This window comes from Nematolebias whitei, chromosome 11 (assembly GCF_014905685.2).
Source record: "Nematolebias whitei isolate Nwh7 chromosome 11, NemWhi1, whole genome shotgun sequence".
Lineage (NCBI taxonomy): Eukaryota > Metazoa > Chordata > Actinopteri > Cyprinodontiformes > Rivulidae > Nematolebias > Nematolebias whitei.
In genome coordinates, this window is record NC_056508.1 from 42,311,410 (window position 1) to 42,322,547 (window position 11,138).

General features: G+C 40.2%; 1 protein-coding gene across 1 annotated transcript in view; it reads left to right on the forward strand.

Annotated features, from left to right (window-relative positions):
• The window catches only part of hdac7a (histone deacetylase 7a), a 54,394-nt gene that overhangs the window by 32,604 nt on the left and 10,652 nt on the right, over positions 1-11,138 (forward strand). The window contains exons 8-20 of the mRNA XM_037684383.1: positions 183-284; positions 2,616-2,787; positions 3,199-3,404; positions 4,459-4,662; positions 5,008-5,233; positions 6,375-6,508; positions 6,642-6,762; positions 7,055-7,104; positions 7,591-7,698; positions 8,731-8,786; positions 9,216-9,303; positions 9,416-9,535; positions 9,614-9,711. Coding sequence (XP_037540311.1) covers positions 183-284; positions 2,616-2,787; positions 3,199-3,404; positions 4,459-4,662; positions 5,008-5,233; positions 6,375-6,508; positions 6,642-6,762; positions 7,055-7,104; positions 7,591-7,698; positions 8,731-8,786; positions 9,216-9,303; positions 9,416-9,535; positions 9,614-9,711 — 1,685 coding nt within the window. The remainder of the gene's footprint in view (positions 1-182; positions 285-2,615; positions 2,788-3,198; positions 3,405-4,458; positions 4,663-5,007; positions 5,234-6,374; positions 6,509-6,641; positions 6,763-7,054; positions 7,105-7,590; positions 7,699-8,730; positions 8,787-9,215; positions 9,304-9,415; positions 9,536-9,613; positions 9,712-11,138) is intronic.

Below are 11,138 nucleotides of genomic sequence, written 5' to 3' on the forward strand. Positions count from 1 at the left end.
ACAAAAATGATGTGCAGATGGAGAGAACAAACAGAAATGTATGAACTGGGATTTGTTTTGTAAATATCACATCTATTGAATTCATTTAAGGCATATTTTTATGAAGAGGTCAAGTTAAAATCATATAAAGTTTCAGTCCCTGAGTTTATGCTTTTTGTTATTAATCGTCTTTTTATTTCCAGGCCCAGAAGCTGCTGCTGAGAGACGGCACTCTGGCTAACTTCACCGTCCAAAGTCCATCCACTCTGCCCACCATCACACTCGGACTGCCGGCCAACTCACGGGTAAAAACTCCAGTTAATCAGAAGGAAATTTTTATAACCTGCCACCAAAGACAAAGGAGAAAAAGCGTATTTACCTGCGTATGTGCGGTCATTTGTCTCTAGCGTTGGCGTACGATTGCCTTAGCAAACAGAAAAATGGCTCTCTGACTTGGACAGTTTTACAGATGCTGCGCTAAACTTTGGTGTGGGAGTTCTTCCCAGCAAATACTTCAAGCTTAAGTAAGTTCATTGAAGGGCGGCTGTGGCTGAGTGTTTAGAACAGTCGTCCTTCAATGCGAACGTTGGAGGTTCGATTCCACCAGCAGTCACATGCGGAAGTGTCCCTTTGCAAGACACTGGACTCCTCATTGTCTCCGATGTGTCCCATCAGTGTGTGAATGTGATAAAGCAGTGATTAATCTCTACAGATTCAGATTAGCTTTGTAGAGATGTAGTAGAGTGCTGTATGATTGACTGTATGAATGGGTAAATGAGGCCATAGATTGTAGTGTAAAGCACTTGAGTATCTTGATCAGGTAGAAAAGTACTATATAAGCAAAGTAGTTCCTCATTTATCGTGGGGGATCTGTACCCTGAAAGCCCGTCATAAGTGAAAAACCATGAAGTAGGAAAAGTAGTACAAGTAGTAAGTAGTAGTTTATTATAGTATGTATATATAAATTATCCATCCATTCATCAATTATCTTTTACCCGCTTCTTCCATTTTTTTGGTCACGCCATGTCCAGCAATCACTGTGCGAGGGGCAGGGTACACCCTGGACGGGTCGCAAGTCCATCACAGGGACACATAGAGACAAACAACCATTCACTCTCTCACTCACACCTAGGGACAATTTATAGTTACCAATCAGCCTAACATGGATGTTTTTGGTCTATGCATGGAGAGAACATGCAAACTCCACCCAGAAAGGCCCCTGGAACGGGATTTTAAAAAAAAGTACAGAATGTCGTGATTTCAGCTTCCTGCCTCAGCTGCTCTGTGCCACCTGCAAGTGCTCTTGGCCACGCCCACTTGTCCACTCTGCATGGAGAACAGCTGATCAGCTGCAGGAGGAAGCTTATCCTGCAGTGTGGGCTGTACAAAGGTGCAGGGGGTGCTAAATAATCGAAAATTATTAATTTTAACTAAGAATCTCATGCCGATCGTGCGGCTCATCCATCAATCAGCCAATTGTGTGTCATGTCCACACTTATTTTGAAAAACCGAGACAGGGCGAGTCCGTGATAAACGAACCGCGAGGTAGCGAGGGACTACTGTACAGTCCATTTAACATCTGTTTTTTTTTTAATGTTGCCATTACCTCTTGGACTGTTTGTTTGCAAAATATCTCTAGACAAATTTTAATGAAACTTCCAGAAATCCGTTTTAATCAATTTTACAGATATCGAGTTCACATTTGGTGTGCGAGTAGCCGAGAAGCATCACAACACATACGATTCTTTTGCGCCAGATGTGCTGTGCAGCGTTTTTGCCTTAAACTTAAAATTCTATAAATTTTATCTTACCTCCGTCTGAATTTTTTTTGAAACTCAAATTAAATCTTGGAAGTACATGTTCAGCTTATATGTTCAGTCGGTCCACTTCAAGATGGTAGTGCAGCTAATTACTCAGTCGGTTTTTTATGAGCTAAATTTGTTAAAATTCTCAGCACATACTTCAAAATATGACCAAATCCTGCATTAATTAAATAAATTGAGCAAAATGTTACATAACATTTAACCAAAACTGCCACAACTCCATCCTGTCTCATCATGAAATGATCGAAGTTAATTATTCTACCATAAAATGTTGATTGGTGGACAAAAAAGTTGATAGGCTTTTTATACCTTGAATATGTTATTGGTTTTTATTATTTTTATGGTCAAATTTAGTCATTTTCTTTTTTTTAAAAAAAAGCTTTATTTTCAGAAATTCACTGCATGTTAAAAGGTATTTGTCTTGAAGAAAAAGATGGAAATTCGGTTTACAGCAATGTTAAAAATGACACAAAAACACTAAACAGAAGAACACAAGACTCGACATTAAAGATGCTGCAAGCAATTCAGAGTTCAGACACATTTGTGTAGTTGTTTAACAATCCTGTGATGGTAGTAAACGTCACCAAAACAAACAACACGGTTTAACTTAAAATGAGGATTTAGCCGATCAAGTGCATTTATTGCACTTGCAAATTTCCACTAAATACTCTATACCTTCAAGCAGATGAAGGAAAGAATCAATTTTCCCATAAAATCAGTTTAATGTATTTTATAGAGTTTTAGTTAAGCGATAAATAGATTCTGTAGTTTGTTTTTCTTTGTCCTCATGAAGTTGTTCACCTGTGTGTTCAGGCCGAAGGAGAGCTGTCTTCTCTGAAGGTCAGTCGGGTTCCCATGGTTGCTGCTGGGTGCACGCCAGTCTTCCTGCCCCTCAGCAGAGAAGACCAAGCCGGGCAGATGAACCACCACTTGCCTGTTATCATCCTGGAGCCCTCTGGACTCATCCACCCTCCGATCATCAGCGGTGAGAGAAACGCACCGATTCACACCAGCTCACACGCATCACGGCTTCAAATTACAGGCAGCTAAAACAGGAAACCAATAAATCTCAGTGGGAACAAATTAAAACGAAATGTTAAAACTCATCCAGAGTTGTGTTGAATCAAATGGACACCTTTAAAGTTGACATTCAGCAACTTTTCATTTTATTGTTTGTAATGTTAGACCACCACCCAGTGGTGACACGTTGATTTGTTTCTCACATATGCTCCCTTGTTCTAAAAACCACAACTCTTGCATGAGCTGTAAAAGTCACCTCGGCTTACAAGAAAACGTGAATTACTTTACACAGTAGGAGCAAATTAAACGTTCGCCGGGAAGAATTTGTTCTCATCTAAATGAACGTTCTGCTCCTTTTCCTCGTGTCTGTCAACAGTTCCAGGCCTGGACTCTGTTCCGTTGCAGTTCGCGCCGCAGCTGGACCACCTCTCTCCAGGAGGCGTTCAGTCCCACAAGCCTCTGAGCAGGACACGCTCGGAACCCCTCCCCCAGAGCCCCCACACACTCCACACGCAGCTACTTCAACAACAGCACAGCGCACAACTACTGGAGAGGCTCAAGCAGCAGACTAACCTGGGCAAGGTGTTACTCTAAATCAGTGCTTCTCAATTATTTTCTGTTACACCCCCCCCCCCCCCCCCCAGGAAGAAGTCAACGTTTTTAAACTGTAAAAATTTTTGACCATTTGATACTGAAAAATTAAATTAAATATAATCAATGAATAATAATAAATTCAAATTGATCAGCAACATTTTAACTCAGGAGCACAATATATAAAACACTTTGAGTCATCTGATTCTGAATGAATGAACTTTATTTAAAAAGGGGACAATGTACAACTCAAACATAAATGTCACCATTTGATACGCTGTACCAGATTATAGCAAAAGCTTATTCACAGTTGAAGTCCCATGACGAGTAAAAAAAACAAAACAATGGATATACAATGCAATAATAAGACAACGTATAACACTAAATTTATTTCAAATCACAATACACAAACATGCATGCAAACTCAATCATAGGCACACACACAGTCTTACATTTAATGTTTACATACCTGAGCAGTTTTTAAGTTTTTTTTCAAATGAAATTTGAAAACTCTCAAAGAGCTGCATACTGAAAAATAAAGTGAAATATGATCAGTAAATAATAATAAATTCAAATTGATCATGAACATTTGACTTTGTAACTCAGGAGTGTTATATAAAACACTTTGACCTACAAAACAAAACGTGAATAAAACAATTTGTGCAGGATCAATGGCTACAATGAGAACACTCATTGATGAAACAAAAAAAGTCGTATTTTGTTCATAGCATTATAATTACCGTAGGAAGTCTGAGAGTTTTGATCCTAGCAAACAGTTGCCGGAACGCGCCCTGTCAAAACGAGAATGATGGTTAAAAAAATAAATAAATACTCCCTGCGGCAAAAAAAAGCATGTTCCCCGGAGTCACACGCACCACCCTGGCATAGCCCCCCCCCCCCCCCCCCCGGGGGGGCCACACCCCACTATTTGTGAAGGACTGCTCTAGATGAATTGTTTTTGATTAATTAATGAAAACGTAATAAATCCTCACGCTGCTTTAGGATTATAAATAAAATTTTGTTGCGTGTGTTTGGGTGCGTACAGCTCATGTCCAAGTCCAGTGAAAAGCCCAGGCTGCATCAGATCCCCTCTGAGGATATGGATTCTGAGGACGGCGATGGGACGTCACCCACTGACCAGACCTTTCATAGCAGAGTGAGGGCGGAGTCACTGAGGGAGGCGGAGCCAACCGTCTCGAAAGCCCACGAGGAGCAGCTGAACCTGCAGCATGCACTCATTCTCAACCAGGTTTTAAAGCATACTTTTTATACATTAAATACAAAGACACATGCACAGAAACAACCAGAGAGGTGTAAAACAAATGTTTTTCTTCTGTCCTGTAGATGGCGGCCTGACTCCTACTCTAATAAGATTGTTGCTTTGATGTTAGTTTGAGAAAGTTTTGTTCAAGTCGTTAATTAGCCATAAAAACTAAATGGACAGATTATCCGCTACTACCCCTCTTGTCATGGTCTATCCATAAAATCCAAGTGAAATGTTTTGAAGTTTGTTGTTCGAGAGGCATAAATACTTTTTAAAGGCACTGCAATTGAATGTGTAACAACTACTGAACATTTATTTGTTCTTGTCTAGTCTTTGCTATGGGAGCAGCAGAAGCAGTTGCAGCATATGCATCTACAAATGGAGAACCTGACGGTCCCTGTGTTGCGCAGCAGTGGCGGTGTTGCTTGTGGTTTGGGTGTCCATCGCCCCCTGTCACGTACGCAGTCATCCCCAGCCTCCACTTCTCTCACCCTGCCTGACAAAACCTTGAGCCTGGCCCCTCAGGACCCCAACAGCAAACCACGCTTCACCACTGGTGAGTTAAAGCTCATATGGTTTTATATAAAGGACATTTCTCCATTCAAGGAGGTGCTTCTGCAGGTGAGGGGCTAAATATATGAATATTAAATAGTTGAATTATTATAACTGCAGAAATGACAACAGTTGCTCCAAAGATTTTGCAGGTAAAATGACAATGGTGCACTGGTAAAGGTAGGGCTGAATGGTAGGAGAAAGTAGTGAAAGTAGGTTCACCTTAGTTTTGGAAAACACCCATAGTTCTCTTCATCCATCTATCCATCCAACTGTCTATCCATCTATCCATCCATCATCTTCCGTTTGTTCCATAGTTGGGTTTCAGAGGCAGCAGCTCGAGCAGGCCCAGACATCTTTTTCTACAGCCAGCTCTTCTGGGAGGACCACAAGACATTCCCAGACCAACCGAGGGACATAATCTCTTCAGTGTGTCGTAGGTCTTCCCTGGGGTCTCCTCCCAGTCGGACATGCCCAAAGCACCTCTTTAGGGAGGTGCCCAGGAAGCATCCTTACCAGATGCCCAAACAAACCACCTCAACTGGCTCTTTTCAGTGTGGAGGAGCAGTGGTTCTACTCCGAGTCTCTCCTGGATAACTGGACTTCTCACCCTATCTCTAATGCAGCTACCCTGCAGAGGAAACTCCGTTCAACCGCCTGTATTCACAATCTCACTCTTTCAATCACTACCCAGAGTTCATGACCATAGGTGAGGGTAGGAACGTAGACTGACTGGTAAACAGAGAGCTTCACCTTACAGCTCAGTTCCCTCTTCACTACAATGGACCACCACAGAGTCCGCAATACTGCAGATGCTGCACCAGTCCGTCTGTCAATCTCACCCTCAGTTTTTCCCTCACTCATATTTGGCCACATCCATGTGAACATTAAATAAAATTAAATTGTCACTGGATCCTGATTTAATTTTAGAGCTGGGCTTCAGTGTCAGAGTCGGAGAGATTTATTTGTCATACACACCACTTGTGGTACATGAGGTGGGACGAAACTATGTACACAAGGTCCCAGTTACATCCAACAAAACACGAATTGTAAAGAAAAACACGAGTTTTTCTTTATAACTTTTTAACCCAGAAAATCAATGCGTTTTAAGCTGATAAACATCCGTTTTATGTGTATGTGTGCAGGCCTCGTGTATGACTCTCAAATGCTAAAGCACCAATGTACATGTGGCGATAACAGCAGTCACCCAGAGCATGCTGGGAGAATACAGAGCATCTGGTCCCGACTACAGGAGAGAGGCCTGAGAGGACAGTGCGAGGTACAACACACACACGTTCACACACCTGGTTAAACTGATTTTAATGAGTTTAAAGACGTGTCTGTCTCTCACTTTCCGTCTCTAAAGCTCTCTACAAGATATTTAGAAAATTGTTGTTTTTGGGTTCATACAGAGTATTCGGGGTCGTAAAGCCACTCTGGAGGAGCTGCAGTCGGTCCATAAGGAGCGCCACGTGTTGCTATATGGAACAAACCCGCTCAACAGGCTCAAACTGGACAATCGCAAACTGGCTGGTAGGTAATTCTTCATAATTTAAACATGTATTTGGAAGCACTTCCAAAAAGGGGTCCAAAAAATGTGCTTTATTAATAATGAACTAACCATTATCTAATGATAATCTGATTTTTATAATGTTTTATGTTTAGTTAATGTTTTTGTGGCATTTATTTCAAAGCACTACCATGTTTTAGTTTTTACCCCCCTTTTTTTTTATAGTAAATAAAATTCAATAGTAAAAATAAAATGCTCTGAATCAGAGGTTTGAGTAAATATGGCTTCATTTTATTCCTGCTTCTATTTTCTCAGCAATTCTCTCTCAAAGGATGTTCGTGATGTTGCCATGTGGGGGTGTTGGGGTAAGAGAAAACTTGTGTTTCTAAATGAAAACTGTTCAGTCTGTCTCAATCATGGTTTTAATGAAAGATGGTATTGTTTCAAAGAGAAGCAACAAGGAAAGTAAAAAAAAATAAAAAAACAAAGACGACCCAGTGTTCTTTGAATGACGGCCTGAGTTGAACCGTGACAAGTCAAACTAATGAGAGCAACATGTTCAAGTTTAGGGATGGGGAAAAAAAAAAATCAAATTTTTATTGTGCAAGGCCGATGGACAGTAATGCCAGAGTTTGCATTAAATGAGGAAAAAAAGAACAGAATGGAAAATAAAATCACATAATTTGTGATATGAAAGCACAGATGAAACATTTGAGTCACATCAGCGTTTGAATTTGTTCTTATTTAGGGAAGCATTTTGTTTTAAACGTTACATTTTTCTACACTAGTCAAAATTAATCGTTGTCTCCTGTTTTAAAAAAACAGTATATATTTTTTCTTTTCATCGACAGGTTGATAATGATACCATCTGGAATGAGTCGCACACTTCCACCGCGTCACGCATAGCGGCGGGCAGCGTCGTCGAGCTGTCGTTCAGGGTGGCCAAAGGAGAGCTCAAGGTTAGAATGAAACCTTCCGGTCAAACAGTACGAGGTGTGGCACCGTTTCAGAAACCCAGAACATGGGATCTGATATATTTCTGTAAAAATTACATTTTATATTATTTACAGTTATAAATTTATTTAATTTTATTTATGCAACCACAAGAAAAATTATAATTTGAGTCACCTATTGTACTGCCAAAAAGCTGAAAATCATCATCCAGCATTCTAGTTCTGAACAAAACTTTTTGGATGTATTCATCCACCATAATTTTGGGATTATAAGCCGCTGCGTTTTTGTCACACGTTTTGAACACTGCGATACAATGATGTGGCAATTTTTGTGTGTGTATGTGGGCACGGCTTATATTCAGATAGGCTCAATAGTCCAGAAATTACGGTACACGTTTTGTAATATAGAACTGTAGGATTTTAGTTTGTAAGAACAAATTCTTAAAGTTAAAAAGTTTGTCGCTTTCGTGACAATACATGGACACAAGTTCATCACTTTTCAAACACTGGCTTGTAAGTTAAACTGTAGTTTGTCAGCTACAGCGATCGGGGACACATGTCAACTTAGATTGCTTCAATTAAAAATCACAACGTGTGTATGTGTGTGAATAGATACACAGATGTATACAAAGAGAATCAGAGCTTTTAGAGTTTGTACAAATATTTTTACATTACACAAATTAGGAGAAACAAAAGCAAAACACAAATGAAATCAGACGGAGAATAAAAAGTCACAACGTGAAAATAAATCGTTGTAAATCGGTTTGAGTTATTGCAGGAACACTGCACCGCAAACACCAAACGGACGAGCTCCACTCTTATCACGCATACTCATTTACAAAACAGTAGGCATCTTTACAAATCCGTTATCGTTGCACTTCATGAGCTCCGAGGTTTTGCTTAGTGGTTTCAAAGTCGGTGCCTTTAAAATCCTGTGTGTTGCAGAGATTATGATAATTTGTACAAATATCGCCGTCGTATAAGAGTGTAACTCGGGTGTAACAGTGAAATGTGTGTTCATTTACGTTTTCTGCACAGAATGGCTTTGCTGTGGTCAGACCGCCAGGACATCACGCAGACCCCTCCAATGCAATGTAAGTGTGCGTGTTTGTGTTATGGTGCAAGTGTGTTACAGACTTGATTGCAGTCCATCCAAGTTCTCTCAGCACAGTCAGTACTTTCTTCCAGGATGAAGTTAATAAAATAAGGGCGAGAAGACAAATCTGGAAGATATATATTTATATATATTTTGTTTTTCATGTCTCAAGGGCATTCCAGTTTTCCTGGACTGATGTGCTGACCAAAGCTGAATGCAATCCCGAATAGTTTTATCAGCAGTAGTTTGTCTTGAGTAAATAAATGTATCTGTTTACATTTGCATGCTAAGATAAACTGACAAAAAGTTGTACAAACAGCAGCACCAGCCTTTGTTTAAAACAGCATCCAGTGTTCTTTTTACTTTTCAGACACAATTATTGTCTGCTTCTGTTTTTTGAATGGTTTCTGCCACTTTTGTCACTCAGGGGTTTCTGTTACTTTAACTCTGTGGCCATAGCTGCCAAGCAGCTCCAGCAGAAGCTCAGCGTCAGTAAGATCCTCATAGTTGATTGGGTAAGACATTCTCTAAACTCCTACAACGGGAGCAGACGACAGTGATGTTCAATAGCAAATTAATGTTCTTGTTTATTGCTAATTCTTACGTTTTCCAACATTCAATTATTAGGATGTTCACCATGGCAATGGCACCCAAGAAGTGTTTTACAGAGACCCCAACGTTCTTTATATTTCACTCCATCGCTACGACAATGGAAACTTCTTCCCTGGCAGTGGGTCACCAGCTGAGGTGGGAAAAATCAAATAAATTGTTTGGCCTTGTTTGTTGTATATTCACATAAATATAAACTGAATAAAATGTGTTCAGGTTGGTTCTGGAGCTGGCGAGGGCTTCAATGTGAACGTGGCATGGACAGGAGGTCTGGACCCACCCATGGGAGATGCTGAGTACCTCGCTGCTTTCAGGTAGAACCACTTCCTGCTCTGTTCTGTTGCATGCTTATTAATCCAGGTAGACAAATCCAACAAATCAGGTCCTCTGGACGGATTCTTCTTGTTGAAATGTTCCATCTTTTATCTGAAAGTCTTCTTCATTCAGAGGAGCTGCAACAAACCCAGTCTTAGAAGCAGCACCTTCTCATAGTGGATCAACCAGTTTGATGGTGGCAGCCAAAACTAGTTCTCATAACAAATTTAAAAAAAGACCATCGAACGATCAACTGATTAATGCCCTGATGGCTGCTTGCTATTCACAGAGGGCTGAGTGATACTTTCAATAAAAGCATTGTAAGAGGAGGACAGTTGGACATGGAGGCCTCCACCCCTGTTATCGATGGATGGGTTCTTTTCACAAAGATGGCCTCCTTTACTCCTCTCTCAAACCATCGTTCCTCTCTATCCAGGATGTGAACCTCTTCATCCCTGAAAGAGTGACCGCTGGCCTGGAGATGAGTGTAGACCGCAGAGTCCTGGCCTGATGATGTTGATCTTCTGTGCTGGGCCATCCTTTTGACCAGTGGCTGTTTAGTTTCCCCGATGTAAGACTGATCACAGCCCTCCTGACACTGAACAGCATACACAATATTACTCTGTTTATGCCGGGGGACCAGATCTTTGGGAAAAAACAGTCTTTGCCGTAATGTATTTCAGGGTCTGAAAGCCAGCCACTAGTTTTGTCTGTCACCAGCAAACTGGTTGATCCACTAAGAGAAGGTGCTGAAGACCGAGTTTGTTGCAGCTGCTCTGACTGAAGAAGTCTTTTGGATAAAAGACAAATTTCAACAAAGATGAATCCATCCAAAAGACCTGACTCAACTTTGTTACATTTCCGGCTCTGTTTTATTCATGCAACATAAACCTCATAAAAAAAGACACACAGTGTGTGGATACTGAGTCACAATTCACACTATTGTTTTTCTGTTCATAGTTTCTTTGTTTTATAGTTTCATTCTCTTTCGTGTACTTTGTTCTATTTTAACCATTCATATTCATACTTTTCACTCATTCAGGATTAATGCACTGACTTCTAATTTTTTGTAACTTTTTACTTTTCAAATTCTTTTAACTTTATTTAAAGTAAAATTCTCCACAGAAAATCATTGAGATCTCTTCAGATTGTTTAAAAACATGTTTCCTTCTACAATCTGCTTCTGTGTACTTGCTCTGTTTTTTTTCCCTTTATGCTTTGTTTAGCTTTTAGCTACTGTCTTGCAATGTTTTACCTTTAACTATTATTCTGCCTTTTTAAACTTAACTTATAGCTACCATTCTGCTACTTTTAGCATTTAGCTTATAGCTACCATTCTGCTACTTTTAGCATTTAACTTATAGCTACCATTCTGCTACTTTTAGCATTTAGCTTATAGCTACCATTCTGCTACTTTTAGCATTTA